Raw genomic sequence first — 25,778 nt, forward strand, 5'->3', positions numbered from 1 at the left:
GGATATGATCTATAGGCAAGATGTCCGTTCATCAGAGTCATTTGGATGGATAAATGGATGGTCACAGCAAATACCCGGACGGGATGTTATGTTGCCAATGACCCGCGCCTCAGAGGTTTGACGAGAATGAGAACCCGGATGGCCAGGCGGCTCAAGAACCAGGCATGGAAGGTGGAGGGGCACTAAAGGCTACGGCACTCTGAGAACGAACTTCAGTGGACCATGGCACGTTCTAGCGGGGCCGGTCCCCTAGAGATTGCTGTGTGTCGCCAATCAGAAGGTATCGAATGGGCGCGCGAATATCTCGGGCATACTATGTATGTCCTCTGGTTGCTGGCTCATACCCAAGCCAACCTACCAAGTCACAGGATAGGATCGGCTGTGTTTTCCGTTCTTTTTTGCAGTAATTTTATGCACTAAGAAAAACAGATAACTAGGTTTTCAGAGGGTAGGAGAAAAGAAGAGAAGGTCGAAAGTTTCTCTCTCTCCAACCCAGAGGTGTGTATGTGTGAGCAAGCGTCGGATATTCAGTATTCATCCTTGATCTCTTTCATCCAGACCGATATAGCAGAGTCTGGCCACGGCGAGTGAATCACTTGATCTTTGCGTGAGGGGCTAGTCACATCCAAGTCTCACCTCTCTGGGTACATGAGTTCAGTGACCATGAGTTCCTGCATCACATAGATACCCATATCCAGTCAGCCCACTTTCACCACTCCAGTATTTTCTACAATGTCTCTCGGCCTGTCCCTCCGACTGGAGCCCAGATCATAAGGTCCGTAACGTTGTTCTCTGGTTTGCAGTAGATCAGCAACCCCAGATGACCTCCATCCGGCCAAAGCTCCGTTCCTGCATTTGATGGTTTATACAACGTTAAAAAAAGAGGTTTCTCCGTTCCTGCATATTATGCTTAATTTTGTGGCAAGTAATTCATGTCTTGTGTCTTCTGTACGTTTTTTCGTCCATATCTAGCTCTACTGTAAATTCACGTGCCTTGTTGTGACACTACATATGCTTGCAGAGATAACTGCCCACATACCGTAGCAAACTTGGAGTTAATCTAAGAAATCATAGGATTTCATGTACCAATAGACCGTGCAGATCAAGCTCAACTACACTGATCTAGTGTCCGCTGGGGAACTTGGCAATGGCAAAAGGTTGTATTGGAGTTTGGCTACCCTGTATTCTCACATGTTTATTACTTTCCCTTGCCAGTTCACAGTACTGTGAGTTATTACTGGCAGAAGTAGCTGGATATATCAAGGCCAAAGTCTGAAGTCTTTAAATTATGTATAGATTTCTCTCACTAGATAAATCTCTTTATCATGACTAGTAATCTACAGAGTACGCTCCGAAAGAGTCGTATAAATTCCACTCTTATCTAAAGGAATGGATCAAGTAAACATGGGTAGGTCTTCGTTCCTATGTACTTCATGATGAAAACCATATGTAAGTTATAATTTATATGATGAATGTTTATCAGATATAAATGTAATGGATCTTTATATTTGTAAACAATTAACCACAGCCTGTTTATTCATTGGTGATCTTGAGCCATACGAATCACTACTACCCGAATGACGTTGCTCACATGGGCTCTCTGAGGCGCAGCGCTATATCTCATATGAGAGACGACATGAATTAGCCGTAAATAACCTCAACAATACAAATGGCCATATTGCATTAACAAAACCATTACATTGTGATGCGATTTGAGAATATAGCTTTCAAGGCTCTCAAAACTTTCAAGCAACTGCCTTAACAGCAACCCCCAAGGTCTTCTTTCCGCCTTGGGTAGCTCTAGATCCAGCCCCTCAACCTGGTCCTGACCTCGGAGCTTGGCACGAAGAAACTCCAACTTTCAACTATCACCGCCACACAACACTATCTTTAACTCACCTTAATCCGACTACTGCAAATCAGACCATCACCAAGTTAATACTATATCACACACTGATCAAATATTGATACGGCCTTTGTATATCAGCGAACATTTGAACAAAGAAACTCACATCCACTGTGCCGCGTCACAAAGTACCTAGTAGTCATGGGTAACATCTGTGGTAAGACAGAGCCCGAGGCTTTCTCACAGCCCGGCCGTGTCTTGGGTACCGCGCCTCCTCCGACTTCCGGCACAGCACCGGTCCCTAAACAGGTCGGCGGCCCTCCGAGAACCTTGGGAGGTGGATCAGCCACTGCCGCCTCAGGTTCAGACGATCCAGAGAATGCGCGAAGGAAAGCCGCCGAAGCCGCCGAGGTCAGTACCCCAGATAAATAACAACAACGATCAGCCCTCCCATAAACTGACATAAAAACACAGGCTCGCGCCAAGGCTGCATCGAAGCCGGGTGGAAAGTTACAGACACAGCTAGCAGCGCAGAAGAAGCAGACTCGCTCAGAGACGTTGAAAGATGCTAGCCAGGAGCAGCTTCGAGCGCGTGAAGCGGATCAAGCAACAGAAGCCCGAAATTGGTCATGAGAAAGGTTTCGCGATCTCGGATTGGTGGGCCAGGACATATTCCTGTATGGAAAGCAAGACGAGTTCGAGTCGTGTGACTTGGTGCAGCGGCATGGCAATCAATCCTGATTTCATGCATGCTTTGGGGCCAAGATAATGTCTGTATATACCAACCCGGGACGGCTGGTGGTCAGCGTCGTTTTTATTGTTGTTGAGTTACTATCTCAAGTTACAGCGTTTTTTTCCCTTTCGTTTCAGAAATTACTAGTTATAGAGAAGAGTTCACACAGCATATGCATTTCAGCTCGCAGACTTACAGCAAGCGCGTTAGAACTGAGTGATAACCAAATTCCCTATATAGGGCCTCTCTAGCGCCGTCATTGACTCCTATAATTGTGTATTTCCCCCTTTTTCAGATTACCGCCCCCTTCATCAGCCCCATGGCTGAACAGCTGGACCCCATGCAAGTCTGGTAGTAATAATATACGTTTGCCTGAAAACATCAGGTTCCAAGCACGATTAGGTGATTGTGTATCGTCCACTGGCAGGTGCTCGACTATCGGCATCTACAGCAGCAATTGTGCCCTCCCGCAACAAGCGCGTGAGTTCGGTCAGGGCAGAACTGACGACAACTTCTGTATCGCCTTCAATAAGAATATACAGCTTGGGCTCGGCTCCAGCGGGCGCCTCCTTGCCAGCCGGGTAGAAGTTGCCCTTTGTCGTGATCGATGTACCTGTAGCTTCCAGAATCTTCGCCACGTTGGTTCTGTTTGTGACAGCCCATCTTGCCTTTTGAGGGAAGTCGTTGATCTCCAATGTAGCGTGGAAGGCACCAGCATCGGGTCCCTTGTTGTCGATGGGTTGCCCAGCGCGAAGTTGGCCGGCCTTTCCAAGTCGGCTGTTGATGGCGCTGACAGCAGAACTGACCTTGTCCAATGGGTCCTTGGCCTTGTCCTTTACCACACCACTAGTCTTGACTGGCGGCATGGACTTCACATCTGCATCGTCAGCCTTTGCCGACTCGCGAGCCAGCACGCCAGATGCTGCAGCTCGGATCGCATCCAGCGCCTTCTCTGCCTTTTCGTCCTCGTCCTCCTTCTTGTCCTCGGTTACCTCCTCTTCCTCACCCTCGGCCTTGTGAACCTTGCGCTCACGCAGACGAGCCGCCTCTCGTTCCTGATCAAGACGGTCGAGACCCTTACCACCAAAACCTGACGTGTCTTTAGCCTTTCCAGACTTGACCTTCTCTCTATGAGCTTTCCTCATTTCGTTGAGCCTGTCAGGTATGGGCTGCCCACTCTGTTCAAGAGCCTTGGCAATGCCTGGAGCGCAATTCTCCTGTTCGGGCGTAACAAAAGTGACAGCAACACCGGTATTACCAGCACGGCCAGTTCGACCTGCGCGATGCACATAATCCTCCAAATGATTAGGAGCGTCGTAGTTGATAACAAGCTTTAGCTGCTTGACATCAAGACCACGGGCTGCTACCGAAGTGGCAATCAAGATGGGTACAACACCTTTCTTGAAATCCGAAATAGTGGAATCGCGGTCGATCTGGTCCTTGCCTCCGTGAATTGACATACATGGATATCCCTTCATCATCAGTTCTTTAAGCAAGTCGTCCGCCTTTTCTTGTCGCTCGACAAAGATTAAGGTACGAGCATCTTCATCGCGATCATAGAGTTCTCCGAGAAGCTCAAGAACACGGTGAAACTTGGAAGGCTCGTCTCGGACTTCGACGATTTGTTCGATCTCCTTTGCCACGACACTGCGTCCGCCGACTGTGACCTCAATAGGGTTCTTAAGCACCTTCTTGGTTAGCGAGTCGATGATACGAGGCATAGTGGCCGAGAAGAGGATTGTCTGCCTGTCAGGTCGCATGTTTGCAAAGATCTTCATGACCTGGGGTTCGAACCCCATGTCAAACATTCGATCGGCTTCATCAAGCACAACATAGGTAACTCTTTTCAGGTTGGTGACCCGGCCTTGGTTCGCGGCCAAAAGGTCAATCATTCGACCGGGCGTGCACACAATGATCTCTGCACCACGCTTGAGCTCTGCAATCTGCTCTCGAATAGGGGCTCCACCATAAGCACAAACAGCGCGAAGACCCATCATCTTGAGGAAAGGCTTGCAGTCTTTATGGATCTGAACGGCAAGTTCTCGAGTAGGGGTCATGATCAATCCAATAGGGCCATCTGTATCCTTGAGAGGAGGCTGATCTTTGATGTGTCGAAACATGGGAAGCAGAAAAGCAACCGTCTTTCCAGAGCCGGTTTTGGCAACACCAATAACATCACGACCAGACATCAGAGCCGGGAGTGCCTGCATCTGAATGGGAGTGGGCTTTTCGTATCCCAGGTTGTCAACGACATCCAGCGTCTGGCGTGTGAGACCGCATTGGGCCCACTTCTGAACAGGCTTTGGGACGTCTTTTCCATTGACCTTTATACCATCCAGTTCGAGGCGAAGGTCAGCCACCTCAGCCTCCGTAAGAAGACTCAACTCAGCCGGCTCATGCCAGAAGTTCTTGCGGATAGGCTCAATCTCGATCTTGCTGTAATCAATCGTCGGGATATCCTTCTTCTTCCGCTTTGCTGTAATGGCCAACAGAGCGCTTGCATCGCCTTCATCCTTCTTGTTGAAGTCATATTCATCATCACTGAAGTAGGCCTCGGGCTCCTGGATCTTTTGTGTCGTCGATGTTTTGGTAGGTCGTCTCACATCAGTCTGCTTTAGATCGGCCATGAAAGCATCTAAAGGATCGACATCATCTTCCTCGTCAACTTCCATCTGGGTGGCAGGTTCGGGCTGGGAGGCGTCGTTGTTCATTGTCACATCGCCGTTTGTCTCCGCATCCGTAGGTTTGGTCTCTTCCTCGGCTGTATCCATCTGGTTCTCAGCCTGCAAACGCCGCTCATGAGCTGCACGGGCAGCAGCAGCGGCCTCCTCCTCGTTCTCAGCAAAGTTATCACCATCGGACTCGTCGTCATCCTGGTCAGCGTACGGAGTGTCATCAGCCTCAATAGGAAGGGCAGGGAGTTTAGTAAGCTTGCGCTTGGTTGTGTCTTCCTCGTCAAGGTCGAGCTTTCGCTTAGTGGTAAGCTTCTCGGTCTCTGCATTAGTTTTTACGAAGCCAAAGCCACTTGCTTTTGTTCTGTTTGCAGGAAGAGCAGATGCTAAAACAAATGTGTCAATTGAGTCGAAGGAAATGATGCAAGACTTGGACGTACCAGTGGTGGCTTGCTTGACCGGCACCGAAATCTTTTCAGGCTGTCCTTCCAGGGAGCCAAGTGCAGGTTTAGAAGCATCGTGTGCCCGTGAAGCTGCCGATTTCTTGGCGATGGCCTTGGGATCAAACTTGCCAGAGTAGGAAGCAGCGGGGGACTCGACAGCGGGCGTAGCAGCCGGTGAAGCAACAGCAGAAACTGAAGGGGAACCCGTTTTGGACGACGCTCCGCTCGCCTTCTTGTCCATTTCAGCAAGGAGATTCCTTGTCTGGCTGGGGTTTACCTCTTTTTGTTTCTGACTTGCGCTCTCCTTCTTCTTCTTCCATGCTTCAAGCTTGGCCAGTCGTTCAGCTTTCTTGTCGACATCAGCTTGTCCGCCTTCAGCTTTGGGAGTTTGTGCCTGTAGTCCATTAGCTATGCACTCAAAATCAAGAAGAGTGTATCGAACCTGACTAGCACCGCCGTTACCGCTGTCGCCCAGTGGCGTCTTCTGATTTCTGCCATCATCACGATTGCTGCGAGCAGGAGAGTCAGTTGTACCCTCACGGCGCCCAGAGACACGGCTGCGGGAATCGTCTCGCCTTCTCACATCCCGGTCATTCTCTCTGCTGCGGTTGCGTCGCCGGTCGGTCATGGGTGATCGAATGCGGTCATCAAAGCGGTCTCGCGATCTTCGGCGATCTCGTTCTCGATTGTCTCTTCGTCCACCTCGGTAATGGTTGTCATCTCGTCGATCTAGGGAACGGTCTCTTCGGCGGTAGTTGTCTCTGTCTCGTGGTGCGCGGTCACGATCACGGTCTCTGTCTCGGTCGCGATTTCGGGGCTGTTGATGGAGCAGCTCGTTAGAATAATGCCGGTTAGAATTGCGATGCTGCCTTCTTACGTCTGGACTGCGAGATCTGGTACGCCGACGATGGTCCCTTCCATCGTTGCGACGATCCCTATCCCGGCGATCATCGTTGCGGAAACGACGGGAACTGTGGGTGCTGCCTGCAGGACTTGGTGAGCGCGAGTCTCTCGGTCGAGCCATTGTTGGTGGTCTCGTAGGCTCAGCAGGACACTTCGTTGGTGAGTAGTACTTTTGAACGGAGACCGAAGCCTTTGTAAGAATGCGCGATGGCGCGTGGTCGCTTGTCGTTGGCGCAAATATGTGTAATATCGATACGCCTCTCTTGACGGTCTATTAGAGGTACTGGGAGCTGTCTTCCACCTCGGTATGTTGACTGGATAGCTGCACGAAGGAGGGGAGGGTGATTTGTAGGATGCTTAAAGCTTTATTAGTTGGAAATCATGGAGATGAGATGATGGTTTCAAGGCTTCCGAGTTTTACCCACCAGGCAAGACAGTTGACAATCGAGGTATCCACAATTGGAAACCAGGAGCCGCGCTAAGCCAAAAAGGTTTCCAAGTCGTACCTGCCTCGGTTTCGATTGATTAACGACTTTAGTCCCCTTGCAACGAAACTGAATAGCGTGTTGCGCCAATCTCAACTCCATCATCATCTCATATCATCTTATAAAACTTCAACATGGCCGGTTTAGTAGGATACGCAAGCAGCGACGATGGAGAGGATATCCAGGAAGTCACTCCTCCTCAACCGAAAAAAAAGGTACAAGTGTAACCTTCTATTCTTCACTTTAATATCTTCTTATTCTAGCTAGGAACCCGCGACCATTGCACAAGATGCAGGCGTCAAATCACTGACCCAAGAGGCAGAGCAGAAGCCTTCTGCACCAGGTGGGCATATACCTTTCATTGATTGATTCATTTTATTTTCCTCTAGACAACGAATCTTATCTTACCATCAATAAGTAGCGCCTGAACCCAAGAGCCCTGATGCGGTTGTCATTGAAACTGTCCAACAAAACGCAGTGCCGCTGGGACCATCTCTACCGCCCATGGAAGAAGCTGTCGTGGATGACCAGGATCCAACATATAGACCGGCCTCGCCATACTCAGCAAATCGCGCCCTTCTTCGCGATCTCACATTGCCGTCAGCACCTAACATGGATATCCCACCATCACCACCAGGCTCACCACCACCTGGAGCCAACAAGAAATTTGAGCAATTCCTTGAGCTAAAAAAGAAGGGGACTCATTTTAACGCCAAGCTGGAACAGTCTTCCGCGCTGAAAAATCCAAGTCTGATGGATAAACTGATGAGATTTGTCGAAATCGATGAACGCCATCAGTATTCTACCACATTGCCTACTGACCTCTGGAATCCCACAGCCTTCCCGGAATGGGCTTTCAAGGACAAGCTACGGAAGACCAATGATAAGTTGACCAAGGAGAAGGACGCAGAGAGAGCAAGTGGCACAAGAACAGCTGTGGATTTTGTCCCTTCAACAAGTATAGGGGGTCACGACACAACGATTAAGGGAGGACTCTCGAAAGGCGAAAAGAGGAAAAGTGGATGGAATTAAAGACGATCACATCAACATACATCGACCCCTTGGGTTTACGAAATCCCAGACTACATGAAGACATATTGCACTCGACGGAATGAAGAAATCTGAGCTTGACACCTGGGTGCAGGGTATAAACGGTGGCCCGCATCAAAGGTATCATTATAATCGGCTACGCCTCTGGTCAAACCACTACCTAGCTTTATATTAATCGACCGGACGACTTTCATCCTTCTTTCCTACCTCAGCACACCTGGCACGCGACCCAAAGACTAAAAATGCTTTGCAACTAGTTCTTTTTGCACTTCACTTCATAGCCAATGCCCTTCTTCAGGATGGAACCAATGTCGATTTCGACAGTCTGGTTTGAGCTTCCCAACGCCGCGGCAAAATATGTGAGATTTTCGCCATGGTTCATGACCGACTTGCCCAACAGTTTGAAGGGAAGGATGCCTGTCTTGCAGTAGGGCTCTTGCTGAACGGCGTTCAGAACCAAGCTTTGGTTCATGCTGGCGGTGATGTTGACAACGTTGTTGCCTGGCTTGAGGAGTAGGTTTGGAATTGTGAGAGTACCAACCTCTACGTCTCCGACGAAGTTTGTAAAGGTAACGTTTCCCTGTTATATAGGTGAGCAACAGATCTGGAAAGATGGGACGGTAACTTACGTTGTCAAGGGTGAAGACAGAAGCGTTGGGAATAACGGTTGTACCGTTGAAGTTGGGCTCATCCGTACCATCGCCGAAACCAATGTGGCCATCCGTGACCTCGGTGCCAGCGAAGTGGTTAAGTCCCTTGAGCTCAACTGTCTTCTTGAAGGTGACGCCGTACTTGCGCGTCAGACCACTTGGCTTGACCTTTGTCTTGCCATTGACAGTGACACGCAGCGTTTCGTTGTTGTGGAACCAGATGTTGAATCGAGTAAACTCCTCCATGTCGGCGATTTTGACGTGCTGGGTGACGTTCACGACCTGGTGTTTGTTGCTGTTGGTCTCGGGCATGTTCACTGTCGCGAATGGCACATGTGCTGGCCAGTCCTCGAGGTACATTTCGGCCTCAAATGGATCAACTGATGCATGAATCTTGCCATCGGTGGTGATGGAAGAGTCAATTTTCATGAGATAGGCACCCTCCTCAGTTTCGAGAATTTGAACACTTTGGATCTCAAGCTCGGCTTCGTTGATTTTGCTCTGTGCAATCTTGGGAACAGCAACAAGGATTCTAAACCGCAATGTCAGCTCAACAGTAGCTACATGAGAGAACATACGCTTGAACTTACATCACAGGAACCACGATGACGGTGATGATGCAGAGGACGATGAGATACACCCACCAGAAGCGCTTGCAGTGTCTCGCGCAGGTGCGCTTGGATTTAGGAACCCCATTTTCGGTCTGGGTCACGTCGTTTTTCTCCGACATATTTAATTACTAATATCGTTCAAGGCTCAGTGCCTGAACAGACAAGAAGAAAGAAAGGAAAGGGGGAAGATGGAATTGAGTTTCCGACAAGAAGTCAGGAACAAGGTGGTGGAAGTGACGGAAGTAGATCAACCTTCAACATGCGACAAAACGAAAAAGAATGATACGAGAGCACGACCCAATATAAGTACTAGTCGCACCGGACATTAAGATCGGTCGACCAGGCATTCACAAACCTAAGGGCGAAACAAGAAGGCACTTAACGGCAGCATCTGTGCCATAGGTTGTCTACTAGGGGGTGTCAGGTGGGTCAGATAAAAACTAACACACTTGACACCTCTTGATACTAGACTGACATATTTATTTAGCACCTAGTTATTGGCTGGCAAGCTGCTGTTGCTCGCCTCTTTCTGTCGAGAAGGTTTAATGTGTCGGTTTTATCTGACCAACTGTACGGCTGTACCGCAATAATGCAGCCATCCCTACCATCCAACCCTGGCAAGACCGGATCGCCATGATCCAAGTCCCTTTGCATCTGTCCACGGGCATTGACTGCCACAATAGGCAAGTGGCCGATGAACGGACACGGCGCTATTCCCCAGATTTGCCCCGCATGGGTTCAGGTCAGGGTCGGAAGAGGCGAGTGTTACCTCCCACGCCCTCATACACAACGAGGTTTTGGCTCCTATAATCCCTATTTCAGTTTGTTCCTCGGCAGCTTGTGAATCCCTGTGGTGGACCGCACACAATGTTATGTTCGACGTCGCAGGAATTGATACGCAACGGACGATGCCCGGCACGCCCATCTGCAAAGCAGACTAGCTGAGGCACTACCTCTTCAAACAAGATCTTTCAAACAAGATCTCTTAATGAACCTTGCTCCTGTTCTGATTCGACAAAGCTTATCCGTGAAATGGCTTTGAATAGTTTCACGTGAAGCGAGAGCTGGGGCAACAAGATAAGTTGGGCCGATCCTACATGATGCCATTTGCACAGGGACTGGATAATGGGAATGCTAAGATTTACAAGCAGGCCCCACGCGACCTGCTCATTCCCGAGACGTCCATTCAAAGTGTCTACCTGGCAGTTGGCGCTTCATGAATTACCGAGACTTCCGCTAAAAGCCCGAGTTTCTGGATCCTCGACAATGTCTGTGTCGACCACTAAACCACAGCTAATACAGAACAGCACCACACAACTGAGACAACTACCCACAGCGGACCGAAAAGAAGACCCTTTGGAAGAAAAGGCACAGACAAATCGCACGAGACAAGGCAAAAGAGAGAGAAAAACCTGCTATTTAAAGCTGCCCAACCACAGCACATGAGTCTGCCAAGCCAGTAGGGGCAGTTGGCGATCAACCGGCTGGGCAGTGGGCACAGACTACCTAGTCAGGTAAAAGATGAAATTTTTGACCAACAAGAAGCCATTATTGAGGGTTGCAATTCTGCCAATATCGGTGTCTTCGATATCTGGTCATGGCAGGCAGTAGCACACCTTTTTCTACGGTAATTGCTACCAACGATTTAGAGTTGCGCAAGTGGCTTGCTCTGACAGCCAACCATTCTTGTTTCATTGACAAAGAGGGACATGGCACGCCACGTTGAAAAGTGTCATTCAAGGCCGGGAGTGGCTCGCAGCTCGTTAGCCCACTAAGTTACGATGTACGTACGTGGAGGGGATCAACATCTCAAAAGGCAAGTACAGAGGGGTTTCCATTCAGCTCATTTATGTTCATGTGCCCTCTGAGAGGGCCGGTTGCGACACACCATCTCGGCCTGGACATCCACTGGTGGTATGGTCGACTTTCAGGTTTTTGAAGACTGGCCTGTATATGACCGGGGAGGTCGTTCGATTCGGCTAGGTCATCAACTATCCCTGTCCATGTCCCTGTCCCTGCATAGTCCACCCACCTGTACAGTACGTACTGGCTGGTCGGCTGATGGGGGCACAATTGTCGTTCTTGATCAACAACAAGATGAACTGTCACTTGTTCCTCACTGAGCGAAACATGCATTCTCTAGAACTGCATGTGAAGGAGGACAACCCGGAGGCAAACAGTTAAATAAGGTTTGATTCTATTCTCAGGGATGCACACTCGGTCAATATCCTGAAATCCTGTACGGACTGCGCCGCAACGATGCCTTCAATACCTTCGGGGTACGAGTAATCTGAACTACATTTCAACTATTACAGGAGGCTATCTGTTTGGTGGCGGATCATGCCGTAGGTTTCCTATCTGAGACCCAATTTCGAATTATGAACAATTTGTGTTTCTCCTGACTGACCCTGCATTATCAAGCAGTGGCAACGACGTTACAGTTCGTATAATGACACCCTACGACCAACAGATACTGGTGACATTCAATTAGGGAAAGGAACAAGGGGCCCCGGTTGACAGGGCGGGGAAGTGTGCCGAGGATGCGTTTGGCATATGAAGATATCTAGATATCGCAGCTGATATTCCTCAAAGCTTAGACTTTGTCCACAAACCTTGACGATCCAACCCGGAATCTCCATCGTAGATATCCCGTTCCACCTGTCGAGCATTCACCTGTCGAGCCAGTTAGACGAGGCAGTGGAGTCTGGGGAAAAGCTGGGGAAGAACTTACAAATCTAGGGCCAAGTTCCGAGATGTTCTTGGCACCGAGTAGTCGCATACACGTGGCTGTTTCTGCCTCGAGAACTGTGTTTTGCATGTGTTAGTCTAGCCAAGGCCTTGAATCTGGGGATATCCGGGATATGGTTTCCACTCACTCTCAAGTGTTCGCTCGACACCGGCTTGGCCACCAGCACCCAGCCCGAAAAGCGCAGCACGTCCAATGCCAACACCGCTGGCGCCCAGGCACAACGCCTTGACAACGTCTGTTCCTCGCTTGATGCCTCCGTCGATCCATATTTGAACCTTGCTCATGATCTCAGGGCAGTACTTGCGGATCTCGAGCAATGTATGCATGGCCGGAGGAGCCGTGTCGGCGGCGCGGCCACCATGGTTGGACAAGATGATGGCTTTCACCTGAGGAGCATACTTGGCTGCTAGGAAAGCATCTTCATGGGTTTGGAGACCCTTAAGTACGATGGGCAGATCAGTATGGGCCGCCAACCACGGAAGGGTCGTCTTCCACGTCAAGTCAGCAGCAGTGCCAAAGAAAAGCTGCTGACCGACACCTCCAGCACCGGGCTTGCTCTCGCCGCTGGCGGGACTGGGCTCAGAGTAGTCAAAGTTTTGCTTCTCATCCAGTTCACGCTTTCCTGGAACAGGCGCATCTAGCGTCAAGCAAATAAACTTGTAATAACCTCGCATAGAGTTGATGCGCTTCAGCATGGCCTCACTCTTGTCTCGCTGATTCTGAACATAGAGTTGCCACCCAAAGGTCTGGCCCGGCTTCGCGCCCTCAATAATCTGCTCGGGAGTCATGGAGGCGTTATTAGATACGATTTGCATGGCGCCAAACCGAGCGCATGCTTTAGCGATACCTTGCTCGCCGTCAGGGTGAGCCAATCGAGCCATTGCGGCTGGAGAGACAAAGATTGGTAGTCCGACTTTGTTGCCGATCAATGTTGTTGAGGTGTCGCAAGCTGTGCAGTCGACAAAGACGCGTGGTCGGATGAGAATATTCTTGAAAACATGGTTGTTGTAGCTCTTCGAGAACAGATCATCTGCGGCAGAAAAATAGTATGCCCATGCCTTTTTGGAAATGCGCTTCGTTGCTTCTTGCTCGATCTCATCGAGGTTCATAAGCGATGCCAATGGTAGAGGTTGGTCTTCGCTAGATTGTGTAACGCCCTTTTCGCCGGTCGATTGAGATTGTGAGAGTGTTTCGGGGTTGACTTCACCGAGAACGTGTTCGGGCTTGAGGTTCTCCTCGAGGGTGCCAGGCGGGTGAACGGGATCATATTCTTCGGTGGCGTCCTTTCCAGCGAGCTTCAAGATAATCTTCTTACCGCCTGGGTGAGATGGCAGAAACTCGGTCACGTCGTAGACCTTTCCGTAAAGGATAACCCAACAGCTCTCTGAGGTGTTGTGCTTGGCCACTATCGCGAGAATCGCATGTCAGTCAATTGCGCCTTCTGAAAACATAGACATAGTGAGAACTCAATTGAGGTTGTTCATACCTTCAGCCGCGTCAAAGACCTTGGCCATTCTGGGCTATATGATTGATGTGAATGAGAGATGGATAGTATATGGGGGTATATTGAAACAAAAGATGATTGAAAGGTGTTGTGAAAGGGTAAGGATGGAAGAAATGGAAATGTTGGTCTGGTATCGAAGCCAACTTCGGAAGATCTACAGACTCGGCAGACACCAATTATCTTATCCCACTCCAACGAGGATTGGGGGTTCGTTTGGGGGGTGGTCTACACGCTTTGTTTGTTATGACAGGCAAGAAGAGCGACCAAATGGACAGGGCTTATGGGAACGAAACACGAATAAGTAGTATTAGGTCAATTGACTTGTCTCATGAGAACTTGGATGGAATTTGCAATACAAGTTCTTTCTTCAATCATTCATCATGGATGAGAAAGATAATTATCTTGTTCGTTATTGGATCGGACTGGATACCGATCATGACGGCCGACCTTTGCCGAAACCGGGGGGTTCCTGTACCGGAATCATCATGAGTAGCTGCGCCACACAGAGTGCCACTTGATAGCCACAACCATTGAGGTCATTCATCTCACGCTAAGAAATTTAATAGCATTACGACATTGAAGAAAGCACTTTCCGAGCGACATCCGTAAAGAACGACAATTCCTACTTTTGTTCTACTTCACTTCAGTACACCATATTTCGCCGTCTTTGACTCTTTTGTCTCCCGCAACATAGCTCTATCATACTCCTACATTGGTGTTTAATCCTCTTTCTTTTTTGCCAAATATGCGCTCGTCTGTCTCATCCTCTGTCGTGCGCGATCTTTCTCGGACTTGTATCCGGTGTCAACTCCGAGCTCGCCGAGCCTCAACTCTTGCATCCTCACATCGAGCTTCTGCACCAGCAACACCTGTACAGCGCAATGGAGCTTTTGTAACGGCCAATAGAGGCTCTGCGGCTGTATTCGCTTATTCCCGCGCCGCTTCCAGTGCTGCGCAGCCCGAGTCGCAGAGGTCTTCTTCGTTGAGTGCCCCGCCATCAACGCACTATGGGCTCTTCCCTGAGACGCTTCCCGATGGTCCTCCCCCAGCAGGCCACTTCCCTATCGATACGCGAGCTTTGCGCCGCGAGTTCCTTCGTCTTCAGGCCCGCGCGCATCCGGATATGCATGGCTCGCAGAACAAGGCCCGCGCCGAGGCAATGTCTGCGCTGATAAACGAGGCTTATAAGACACTTTCCAACCCTCTCCTACGAGCTCAGTACTTGCTCTCCCTACGAGGTGTCGATGTCGCCAATGACGAGACTCTCAAGGTCGAAGAGCCTGAGTTGCTCATGCTTGTACTGGAGGCGAGGGAGGAAATCGAGGATGCCGAAAAAGAAGAGGATCTAGACGAACCTCGTGCAGCGAATGATGCGCGTATCGCCGAGAGTGAGCAGGTGCTGGAGAACGCATTTCGACACGACGATATAGAGGCTGCAAAGCACGAGGCTGTGCGCCTGCGCTATTGGGTGAATATCAAGGAGAGCCTGGATAACTGGGAGAGCGGCAAGCCTGTAGTGCTGCAGCATTAGATAAGGACATCAAATATGAGAGTGTACACAGTAAAATGGTATGAGAAGGCGGGATATGATTTGGCGTAGTATATACGCCATGTCGGCAATCACGCATGTACAATTAACGCATCAGCGAGAATCATGGTCTCTGGGGACTTATCTAGCAGATATGGTCTTCAGAGTCAAATCAGAGAAACGACTATTCAACTCTCAGATGACATGCGCAGTCGACGAAAGACATGCTTTGTGAGTATCCAACAATATTAATATTTATCGTGATATTACTCTCATCAAGTATCCAAAAACGCCGGGACACCAACCTGTGCGTCCACAAATTATATAATATCCCATCATGACCCATATACTGAATGCGACTGTACAATATACTCCAAGACAAAGGCGAAATGCCAACTCATCTTTGATACGCAGGTAACTGCTCTCCACCACCGTGTCTCGGGCTACTGGAAGGTCCTGCGCCAGAGCCGTATCCAGGGAACTCATCATAATCATCAACTAAAGGTGCACTCGGTGCGCTCGGTGCACTGGCTTCAGCTCCGATGTCCACTTCCGTTGAAGGGCCGTCAATTCTTCTTCGCTGCATATCCTCGGGGACATCCGGGGGAGCACTGGCTTCGTCCAGTAGCCGCCGTCTTTCGATTTCCTGCTTATCTTCCACGACCCCAGACGGCGGTACTGCTGCTGACTCGACGTCGTCCTCTGTTGGTGCTGAGGGGCCTGCATCGGGGGCACTGGGGGCACTGGGCACACTCAGATCAAACCCGGCATCCAGATCCGGAACCCGAGGTGTGTCCTCTGCGTCGTATATATCTTCGTCATCCTGGTTTGAACTTGTTGATGGACCTGCCACTGGAGGTTGGCTTGGTAGTAGCCGTGTCTCGGCCTGCCGAATTCTTTCCTTTTCTGATAGATTGTTCGGATTCGGTATCTCAGGAGGGGGAATATACGAAGGAGCTGCTGAGGAAGAACCAAACCCGTTGGTATTTGACCCAGAGAAGCCACGCGAATGCGACGAAGCTTGCAAGGGAGGTACTTGTGAGTAAGGTTGTGGTGGATGTGAGGGAATCGAAGGAAGTCGACTACCATTAGTGTGGGGAGAGAAATAACCAGCAGGAGAAAGTGGCCCATTCCCTGAATAGTGTTCGATGGAAGGCCCTTCGCCGTAGTTTGGCTCTTGTCCTATCACATCTTCTTCGTCGCTTTCAAGAATCTGCACACTTCGCGATGTCGGCGACGCCCTCGACTTTTTCCTGCCGCGTGACGAATCCGAGGTGCCCACGACTGTCTCCATAGATACCGCGATTACCCCCTTTTCGTGGCGCATCTGCGAAGTGTCTGCGATATTTGCTCCTCTCCTTGGACCGTACGTGTTGTTGTCTGTGCTTCCATGACCATAAGGTCCGAATCTCGCTGGCCCTGTTTGCATCTGATTCGACAATCTTCCACCCAGGTCGACAACCACCTCAACCACGTACTTGAAGCTAATCATTTCCCCAGGAACGCCCTTGATTGTTGGGAATGAATCGTCGGGCAGCTTAACAGTGACAGTGACTGATGTTTGCATAGTATTGGGATCAATAATGAGTGGTGCTATGTTCTGATCGAGGTCCTTGCGGAATATGCTTGTCGAACTCGAAGATGACAAGGACAATCCACCGAGACCTGTTCTTGATCGTGGGAACACATCTTCCTTGTCAATACGAGCTATGTCTTCCTGGCTCATAGATTCGTCGAAAAAAGCCTTTGGCGGATTGCTGTCGATTTTGCCTTGCCTGAGTAACGTCACAATCACTCCCGTCATGCTCTTGACCCGCTTGGTGTGCTGGACTGTGACTCGCACAGAAATGGCATCGCCTGGTAAGCAACCACCTTTGAGCAGCTCAACCGTCGCCGTGATCGTCTTCTTGTCTACCGCTTGTTGCTTGGCTGATGTGAGTGTCCCTACTTGGGATAGTGCGACTTCCGGTCTGCTTAAGCTTGTGCTGTTGCTGACACCGCTGTCCCCGCTGACTTCGCTTCGCAAATCACTTTGGATCGGACTCCTGGGATCTGCGGTGTGCTCACGGTAGTCTTCTGTCGGCGTTTCTGTCAATTCGTGCCCAGTATTGACTTCGTTAACCTCGGACTGGGCTGCAGGCGACTTGTCTATTACCATAGACTTTCTCCTTCGGTTTCGTTTCGAGATTGGTTCGAGGAAGATGGTGCGCGGTCTGGGAGTGTGTAGCAACCCGACATCCACGTTTTCTACTAGCATCACTTTCCTTTCGCAAGATGACGTTGGGGCAATTGAGGTTGGTCGCGTTAGCGTCGCTGTAACCATGTAGGAAACCGTTCCTCGCTCGAACTGCACGTTGCATTAGCAATTATACAGCGCCCAGTAGTTTCGTGTTCAACCTACATCAATACTGCTTGGCAATCCCTTGTTGGGAAACAAAAGGTCGAACCCGAACTCATACCTGCCTGGTTCCAGCCGTCCCTCGCCACTCAACACTTGTTCGTCTTGGAAAAGACTTGCGAGGCCGTTGCCGTGATATCTTGGCCGTGCCGCATCGCCGTTTTGCGGTAACACAACAGTTCCTTGCGCCTTGGCGACCGAGGTTGGATCTTTAAGCACACGCACATACCCATGCAGTGATACGGTAAGATGAGTAATTCGAACCGGTTTCACGATGACGATGACGACAGCTCCACGAACATTGTCGCCAGCGCTATACCGACGGTGGGGTTCTTCGGCACGAATATGAAAGTCGGTGACGTTGCGATTTCGGTTGCGCAAAGGTAGAGAGAGTGGGAGGCTGAAGCGCGAAAGGAAGCCTGGGCGCGTAGAGGAGGTGGCAGATGCCGTGGGTGACGTCGCCGTTGGGGCGTGGGAGGTGGAGGAGCCGGCAGACTCGGCCGGAGAGGATGTCGCGATGTTATTAGGAGTGTCGGGAGCCGTCGAGTTCGCAGGACCAGGAGCTTCTGTAACGTTAGAGAGCGTGGGAGAAGATCTCGAGCGGCGACCCATTCCCAGACGTGTTGCCAAAGGCATCAGGACCGGGGTCCAAGGTCGATAACGACGTCGAGCTTATATAACCGACGTCGCGAGCCTTGGAGCGAGAGCGAGAGCTCACAGCCAGGTGGCTCTGGTAGCTAATGGTGCCGATGGGCCGTTGAATTGTATGCATGCGGGTGTGGGAAGGTTAAGGTTGAGGTGGAAGCAGAGACGTTAAATCCGGCGCGTCGGCGGTTGGGTTGGGGTTGTGATTGGGATTGGGGCTGCGTGTTCTAAGGCTGCAGGAGGGGTACGGGTAAGAGGGAGATCGACACTCGAGAGATGGATCAAGGATTGAAAAAAATATATAAATGAACACGAGTATGGATATGAAATACTTAGTAAATGCACTATAGTCTGGGCGAGTTGAGATGAAAAAAGTTGGACTGGGCGATCAAGCGAGTGACGAATGTCGGGCTGCAGATGGCGGAGGCGGCAGTAGCAGCAACAGCAGCAGCAAGCAATGGATGCCCGGGACGGACGATACCTAGATTAACTATAACTAGCACTAGCAACTGTAAGCCACGATTGAAGGTTTACAATCGCGGGACGGGAGGGGGGAGGAAGGAATTCACCAATTGGATCAATACCTTTCTAGCGCCTGCAGAAGGGGGGGGGCATCACCCCCATAGCGTCTTCCATCGAACGAACGGCTTTGGGCAACGGTGATGCAAATGCAATCGATGGATGGAGTCCTCTCAAAACAATTGGAGGGGGAAATACCTCAGGGAATAGCAAGAGTCATTGGGATGCATCATTTCTCCACCCTCAACCCAAATTCCACCCAAAATCAGCCATTGTTTCAATTCTGATTCTTCATCGTCACCTATGCAATTCTGTCTGTCAGGGAGGGCTCCCATCTCGAATCTACCCTACCTGTAAAGTCAGCGTGCATGTGCCAAGACATTGCAGGCCATCGCTCCGCCAAGAAAAGCTTGGTCAGGGCCTCGACGAGCTTGGCTCGCATGTCCAGCCGAAGACCTGGGTCCGTAGATTAACTTAGAAGACAGACAAGCATGGCTAATAAGAGCCTAGCGGAAACGGCCAGCTGAGTGTTTTTTCCCGCCCACCTGTCAAGCTTCCGTGTTACAGCTGGAATTCGCTGCGCCGTGCTTAGTTAGTATGTCAATGACAGGCCTCCAAAATGTGTAGTACCGCACGAACAGCACTTTTGCAAACCTACATCATCAAAGCGCCAAAGCGAATGCAACTTAGGGACAACAGTTGCATCACAATGTTCCCCGTCATGTTGCAAATTTGGTGTGCGGCACGGTTGGTTCCGGGAAAAACCGCCAATGCAGACCATGACGCGACCGACACGTCCCTCCCTCGGTGGAACATCACCATGGGTAAAGAATCCTCTTTACGGATACGTAGTACATACGGCAAAGTACAGGGCATTGATGCTTGCAAAATCATCAGACCCCTATGTCAGTGGAGGTGAGAAAGATAAGGATACCGGCATCGTCTCCACGGTTGGGAATTAGGTAACATAAAATGGGGGAAACATTTCAGATTCACGAATCTTGGCCATAGGCGCAATCGATTGTACTTTTTGTGTTCTTTTATTCTATGCAATGCCAGCATAGCGGCAGTGTCTAATACCCGTACTTATCCATCTTCAAGGCAAGGTGCAACCTATGCTACCTTTCAATCAACCTTTATAATTATATACATGGTATCGTTATCCATCCCAGGACTTCTGGATTGCCATCCAGACATATGTGACCAACCAGCGCAATGCCATGCAAATGCGACGCAACATGACAATAATGATAAACAAAGCCCAACCAGAATTAGACAAACCAAAACGCCGTACAGTGCTGCTGTATGCTTCCTTCCTTCCTTCCTGTCGAATGCTTTTTACACTCTAATCCAATGATTCTCCACTCAAAATGCTCTTCAGAATGCCTGCGCCGATGCCGTCAGTCGCAGACTCGATCTCTTTTTCTGCAACACAACTTGTGAGTCTTCGCTCATCTCCAGTGGCGGCCATAGTTTTGCGGCCCCTCTTGCTAGGTGTTTGTGGTGCAGTAAAACTTCCAGTCTTTCCATCCGATGCAGTGACCAATCCCAGGGTCTCGAGGCTGCCAGCAACCTCGCGGAATTCAGAGCTCGATAGCGGATGCAGGACGGAGTCACGGATGCAAAGCTGACAGTACGCATCGAACAAAGTCTTGATAGTTGGCGCCTGAAATTTCGACTTTGAAGGTGTAGCGCCGCCATTGGCCATCTTGGCTGCCATTCGAATTCGCTTCTCGTAGGCCACCAGGGCACACAGCGCAGCCTTCTGTTGAAGGTTAAGCGTCTTGAGCCGCTGTGTAGTTCCATTACTGAACGCTGCTGCTGTGATCTTGTTGAGATGGCTGATCGATGCTCGAGGGGCCGTTTCTGCTGTGAGAGCCTTGAGAGAATTCGCCATTATCTGCACCACACTTCTTGTGCCACCTGATGCTCCGTTAATATTCTCTCCAAGGGGTCGCTTGGAGGGTGTCATTTGTAGGAGCTCCTCTCTCGCCTCTTCCTCGTGCTTTTGTCGGGTCTCGACTTCTATCAAATCCAGTGCGCGCCGACAAATTTCGAAGGCTTTACGAAGATCTCCAGTCTGCTTTGAGACCTTGCGAGAGCACAGGTCAATGGCAGCAGGGTGAATGAATGGCACGTATCCCTCCTTACCACCCGCGGGCATCAGCGATTGGAGTCGTGTGATGATAATATTCTTGACTTGTGTTGCGGTGTAAGGGAGGAATGATAGTAGGTCAGGCTTGAGGTTCTTGGCCTTCAATCGAGGAAGGAATCGATCAGTCAGGTCCAAGGCGTTGGCAATACCGACGAGGATGAGACGGGAGTTCTTTTGTAGGGACCATTCGAATACCCGGTAAAGACTCTCCAATCCCATGGTAAGAACGTGGTCGATCTCGTCCAGTGTAACAAGGTGGACAGTGCTTGACTTTGTCTTTGGCAGAAACAATGCTTGTAGAGTTGTGATAGCATCAGCCTCTGAGGCGTCAAAACCCTGGCCAAGAGCACCAAGCAGTGTCGTGTAGAGATCCTTTGAAGATTTGACGCTCATACAGTTGACGTAGGCGTATCGGACATCCTTGTGGTTGGCATATTGTCGAGTCATCTCGGTAATCATGGCACTCTTGCCCGTTCCTGGGGGTCCGCTGACATAAAGGCAGCCATGGGGGGTGGGTGAAGAGTAACGGTTGAGAAAGTCCGTTAGCTGCTTTCGTTCCTCCTCTCGACCGACGAGTTGGCCTGGTTCGGCACCACGAGCAAACAGTTGCCGTGCTTGTTGGTAAATGGTCTGGACCGCGCTCGGGGAAAGTGGTGTGTGTGGTGTCAGCCTTTTAAAAAGTTTGCCTGCCGACATGACAGCATGTCTAGGCGTGGTAGGAGGCACCGAGAGGGCATCTCGATGTCGTGGTGTTGAAGGTGTAACGGGGTTGTGTTTTGTAGTTGCTTGTGATGGCGACTTTCGGGTTCGGGGAGGTAGCTCGGCCAACACGTCGTCCTCTTCATCGTTAAAAGGGGAATATGCAGGATCTTGGTTCTCGTCGTTATATGAGGCAGCCCTTGCAAGGCGTCGGCTTCGCTTGGGTGTAGTTACTTGGCAGGGAATATCTTGAATCATCAAGTTAGTAGCTGCGTTGGGGTGTGTTCATTCCATCAAGCACTCACCAGTTTCATCAATACCCCGAGCTCTCTTTCCTAGAGATGCTGTGCGAGCCATGACTGTGTATAGTGCCTTCCAATTTTTAGCAGTAATGTACAGATGCAACTCGGTAACTCTTTCCAACAAAAAGTGGTACAGGGTTAGGAAGTAAAGGAAGTTGCAAAAACAATTGTTGTCGATGGCAACTGCAGGTTATGTGCAGGACTTAAAGAATGAATGAGCCCCATATCGCTCTTACCATTTCCTAGGAAATAGGCGTCAAAGCGTGTTGAGGTCGCGTAGAAACGCGAGGCGCGGGCCACGATCAATTAAACAAATGGTCCGTGCATTACGGTCGCGGTTAGAGCAGCGACAGCCTCACGTGTAAATAGAACAAACCCCTGCCGGTCACGACCGTTCGCGACATGATTAACTAGCGCGATAAATGGATAGCAATTAAACCTCCTGAGACGTTCGTTGCTCAGAGACGCACCAGGACATTGACTCAATTGAGTAGACAGCTCGCTACCGAGACGCATTGACTTTTTCCTTTTTGTTAGAGTTTCTCATTGACGTGCCTACATGAAGCTCTTGCGATGATGATACATCTCGATTGAACAGGCCATATTGAACTTCCAAGATATCAGCCCACTATATGCCATTAATGGACAGATTTTACTCTGTACAGTTCGGAGCCTCGGCACTGAGAGAATTCCAATAAATGTATTACGTCATTGTCTCCCATTGGAGATATTACCACATGTCCTGACTTTTCCTTTTCCATTTTACCCTGCTAAACATTGAATATTTTGTTCTGTTCTTCCATAAAAGTGTTCATCATGACAACGTACATTCCAGCTCTCACTTTGCCAGACTCGGTCTTCCTCAAGCCGGCTCTTTCGGTTTTACTACCCATCGGCCTCGGCACAGCTGTTGGCTTCAGCGCTACTCGTGAGCTAACCTTCTATCCAGGACCTCATCGGCAGGTTCATTAACTTATTGTTTGCTACAGAAACCCAAAAAACATATCTTGCGTTGAAGAAGCCCTCGCTGCAACCCCCACCATGGCTATTCGGACCTGTCTGGACTATTCTCTACGGGTATGACCTCTCAAAACTGGCATGTCAGGCACATACTGACTAGCTATAATTAGTGTCATGGGATATGCCGCTTACCGAGTTGCTAACATTGGTCTTTCTCCCTTCTCTTCTCCTGAGACTATCGTCAACACCCGACAAGCCATGACTGTTTACTCCATTCAGCTTGGTCTTAACCTCATCTGGACGCCTCTCTTCTTCGGCCTATACCGCCCCATCGAGGCCTCTGTTGACATTATAACACTCCTCGGAGTCAACGGTTATCTCACCTATCTCTACAGCTCCATTGACTCTACTGCTGCTTGGTGCCAGGTCCCCTACCTTGGCTGGCTTACCTTTGCTACCTACCTCTGCACTACCATTGGACAATTGAACAACTGGGACCTCGCAAGCGGCGAGATCAACAAGAAGGAGTAAGGTGATCTGGCAGAAGAACATTGTAAAGTTCACCTTTTGATCACGAGCTTTGAATGCAGCTGCACTGAAACTTCAAGTCCAACGCACTCTAATCGTCTTTTTATCAAAAGTCTTATGTAACTGTCTATCTTAATCACCAGTTGAGAAATAATATCTCAAACTCATGCTACAACCCATCAGCCTGATATATTCCTAAAATTCAAAGATGAACGCCTTCGATGCTCTAGCCAGTCGTCACAATGCATAAGAACAAAATCGCTTTTCTAAACCAGTTGGTGGAACCTTAACCGCTACAAGCAAGAAACATCCCGCCCAGTTTCAAAGTGTTATTGGAGGGGGAAGTTTCGCTTTAATCCGTCATAAACCATGAAGATAAATGCCGAGCTCGGCGCTGACCGGATGCATGTAACACCGCAGCCGCGGTACATGCCTCGAACACCGTGCTGCTGCCACAGTATAGTGCCTTCTTGCCAGAATGTTCGTCGTTGCACAAGGTCACTGACGGCGGCCGTTTGCATTCGTGACTTGATTGTGTCCGCAGGGAAGAACAAGAAGTTGTATGAAACACCCGCCGATGCACCAGCAATCGCCTGCTGCCAGAACGGTAGTGGGGTGTCAAGGATCTTCTGCTTCTCTGCTGCTGATGTAGCTGTCTTCGCCTTGTGCTGATAGAACATGCTTGTCACCGTCTCCTTGGCACCGAACCAAGCAGAACCACCGCCTGCTTCTCGAATCAGCGTACCGAGCTGACCGTGCCAGAAACCGCGAAGGCCTTCATGGCGAAAGACATGTTTGATGACGGGAATGGGACGGAGAGGAACACCAGCGGAGCCGTCGCCCAACAACGGGGCCTGGATCCTGCACTTGACAAGCTCAATTGGCGTAAGAACAAAAGACGTAAAGGCTCCAGAGAAAGCACCAGTCAACCAAAGATGCGGCAATGAAAGTCCCTGTTCTCGAGAGGCCATGTTGCTTGCAAAAAGCAGTTCGCGACCAAGACTTTCAAAGACGAACAGACTGCTAGTTTCAGCGGCAGCGCCCACCAGAGGAGCAGTGATACCCCGGTAAAGACCCAATACTCCATCGCTCTTGATAGCTTGTCGGAAGCAATCTATTGGACCAGTATATCGTAGCGGGAGGTGGTCGGGCTGGCTCTGCAGTCGAACCTTGACTGTGTCGAAAGGGTATTCGATGTATTTGCCAACGGCACCGGCAGTCTGTCCTAGTTAGTATAGTCGAGGTTGCCTAGAGTAATAGCACACACCGATCCAAAAAGTATATCTTCGAGTGCTTCCGTGAGAGCTGTCTTGGCCTTGACAGGGAGCGCAGGCGCGTGGGCCGCTTCGACAGAAATAGGACTCGGCTCCATCACAGTCGGGTCGTATATATTAACGAGAATGATATATGCGAGAAAGTGATAGGTATCGAAATGCGGCTTGTCGGCGGTAGGACGTTATGAATAGCACTTTCGTAGCTGCTGTCTTGGTTGGATGTGTGGAGTCGCAAGATGGACCCAACGAAGTATACAGACTGCGGCTTCAGGTACGAAACAACCAGAGTCTTGCAACGGTGAGAAAGAGCGCAAAGCAGTTTGAAGCGAATCGAACAATGACAGACAGTAGAATATCCAGCTCGTAGGACGGGTTGTGTTTCTCAACCGCAACTCTGAGTCATTTGTCGAAGAAAGGTATAAAGAGAAACGTTTGGACGAAAAAAAAAGAGAACAAAAAAAGACAGAGTGAGGGGAACAAATTATCTCGCAGCTACAGGGCGAGCTATTCTAATTGTATCAGGTCAAGTTTCTTCACTCACTACGAGTTATTAGTGGCCAATGCATGCAACATAAATCGTCGCCCTGTGCTGCGAGCCTGATAGATCAAGCGTTATGCTGCTATATACAGGTACTGGTGTTGCTCGTTTTGGGCATCTCCCATCCAGACCGTCCCTGTCCCATGGAGAAAAATTCTTAACAGTGCAGCATGTGACATCAGATATTCCGCTTTTCGCACCTATTCGACCCAATCAGACAGAACTGTTCCTTATCAGATCGACCGTGCACAGCTTGAAGCCGCAAAGCTCCAGGGATTTCGTTACATTCGGTTTGGAGGACTGGGGCTTTTAGGCTTTGAAAGACTCTTCATGTGGTCCCTGGCCGTGAATGATTCCGTCCGAACCATCCGTTGTCCTATGAGGAGTTGGAAAGCCCTGTAACGCGGAACGGAATTTGGCTTTTTGTTGCAGTTTTCCGACTAGCGTCCTGCAGCTTGATCGAACTGATTGATAAGATATCCACTCCGGTCACGGCTTTGGTTGTACAATAAACTTCATAAGACCTAGGTAAGCATGCCTCAGGGTATCAGAAAAATTGGCCGCTGGAAGCACAAGAGACGAAATT

General features: G+C 49.9%; 10 protein-coding genes across 10 annotated transcripts, besides 3 other annotated features; 4 read left to right on the forward strand and 6 right to left on the reverse strand.

Annotated features, from left to right (window-relative positions):
* Positions 1-2,047: 2,047 nt before the first annotated feature.
* Positions 2,048-2,479, forward strand: FPSE_08585 (uncharacterized protein; the record flags this gene model as incomplete). The annotated part of the gene is made up of 2 exons (XM_009261703.1): positions 2,048-2,257; positions 2,321-2,479. 2 exons carry the CDS (start codon positions 2,048-2,050, stop codon positions 2,477-2,479), a joined length of 369 nt encoding a protein of 122 aa, XP_009259978.1.
* Positions 2,480-2,977: 498 nt separating this feature from the next.
* Positions 2,978-6,718, reverse strand: FPSE_08584 (uncharacterized protein; the record flags this gene model as incomplete). The annotated part of the gene is made up of 4 exons (XM_009261702.1): positions 2,978-5,637; positions 5,692-6,088; positions 6,137-6,511; positions 6,572-6,718. 4 exons carry the CDS (start codon positions 6,716-6,718, stop codon positions 2,978-2,980), a joined length of 3,579 nt encoding a protein of 1,192 aa, XP_009259977.1.
* Positions 3,526-3,589: a repeat region.
* Positions 6,719-7,216: 498 nt separating the features above from the next.
* On the forward strand, positions 7,217-8,114 carry FPSE_08583 (uncharacterized protein; the record flags this gene model as incomplete). Its single annotated transcript, XM_009261701.1, has 3 exons — positions 7,217-7,297; positions 7,350-7,425; positions 7,504-8,114. The coding sequence occupies 3 exons, from the start codon at positions 7,217-7,219 to the stop codon at positions 8,112-8,114; spliced, it is 768 nt and encodes a 255-aa protein (XP_009259976.1).
* A 271-nt stretch (positions 8,115-8,385) lies between these two features.
* Positions 8,386-9,512, reverse strand: FPSE_08582 (uncharacterized protein; the record flags this gene model as incomplete). Its single annotated transcript, XM_009261700.1, has 3 exons — positions 8,386-8,712; positions 8,762-9,314; positions 9,373-9,512. 3 exons carry the CDS (start codon positions 9,510-9,512, stop codon positions 8,386-8,388), a joined length of 1,020 nt encoding a protein of 339 aa, XP_009259975.1.
* Positions 9,513-11,979: 2,467 nt separating this feature from the next.
* FPSE_08581 (uncharacterized protein) lies at positions 11,980-13,656 on the reverse strand (the record flags this gene model as incomplete). Its single annotated transcript, XM_009261699.1, has 4 exons — positions 11,980-12,066; positions 12,125-12,198; positions 12,270-13,547; positions 13,629-13,656. The coding sequence occupies 4 exons, from the start codon at positions 13,654-13,656 to the stop codon at positions 11,980-11,982; spliced, it is 1,467 nt and encodes a 488-aa protein (XP_009259974.1).
* A 735-nt stretch (positions 13,657-14,391) lies between these two features.
* Positions 14,392-15,177, forward strand: FPSE_08580 (uncharacterized protein; the record flags this gene model as incomplete). Its single annotated transcript, XM_009261698.1, has 1 exon — positions 14,392-15,177. The coding sequence occupies one exon, from the start codon at positions 14,392-14,394 to the stop codon at positions 15,175-15,177; it is 786 nt and encodes a 261-aa protein (XP_009259973.1).
* A 394-nt stretch (positions 15,178-15,571) lies between these two features.
* On the reverse strand, positions 15,572-18,208 carry FPSE_08579 (uncharacterized protein; the record flags this gene model as incomplete). The annotated part of the gene is made up of 2 exons (XM_009261697.1): positions 15,572-17,521; positions 17,576-18,208. 2 exons carry the CDS (start codon positions 18,206-18,208, stop codon positions 15,572-15,574), a joined length of 2,583 nt encoding a protein of 860 aa, XP_009259972.1.
* Positions 18,209-18,404: 196 nt separating this feature from the next.
* Positions 18,405-18,438: a microsatellite.
* Positions 18,439-18,643: 205 nt separating this feature from the next.
* Positions 18,644-18,670: a microsatellite.
* Positions 18,671-20,081: 1,411 nt separating this feature from the next.
* FPSE_08578 (uncharacterized protein) lies at positions 20,082-21,947 on the reverse strand (the record flags this gene model as incomplete). The annotated part of the gene is made up of 2 exons (XM_009261696.1): positions 20,082-21,838; positions 21,896-21,947. 2 exons carry the CDS (start codon positions 21,945-21,947, stop codon positions 20,082-20,084), a joined length of 1,809 nt encoding a protein of 602 aa, XP_009259971.1.
* A 761-nt stretch (positions 21,948-22,708) lies between these two features.
* Positions 22,709-23,383, forward strand: FPSE_08577 (uncharacterized protein; the record flags this gene model as incomplete). The annotated part of the gene is made up of 3 exons (XM_009261695.1): positions 22,709-22,820; positions 22,882-22,969; positions 23,023-23,383. 3 exons carry the CDS (start codon positions 22,709-22,711, stop codon positions 23,381-23,383), a joined length of 561 nt encoding a protein of 186 aa, XP_009259970.1.
* A 326-nt stretch (positions 23,384-23,709) lies between these two features.
* On the reverse strand, positions 23,710-24,752 carry FPSE_08576 (uncharacterized protein; the record flags this gene model as incomplete). The annotated part of the gene is made up of 2 exons (XM_009261694.1): positions 23,710-24,600; positions 24,648-24,752. 2 exons carry the CDS (start codon positions 24,750-24,752, stop codon positions 23,710-23,712), a joined length of 996 nt encoding a protein of 331 aa, XP_009259969.1.
* Positions 24,753-25,778: the final 1,026 nt, after the last annotated feature.

This window comes from Fusarium pseudograminearum, chromosome 1 (genome assembly GCF_000303195.2).
Source record: "Fusarium pseudograminearum CS3096 chromosome 1, whole genome shotgun sequence".
Classification (NCBI taxonomy): domain Eukaryota; kingdom Fungi; phylum Ascomycota; class Sordariomycetes; order Hypocreales; family Nectriaceae; genus Fusarium; species Fusarium pseudograminearum.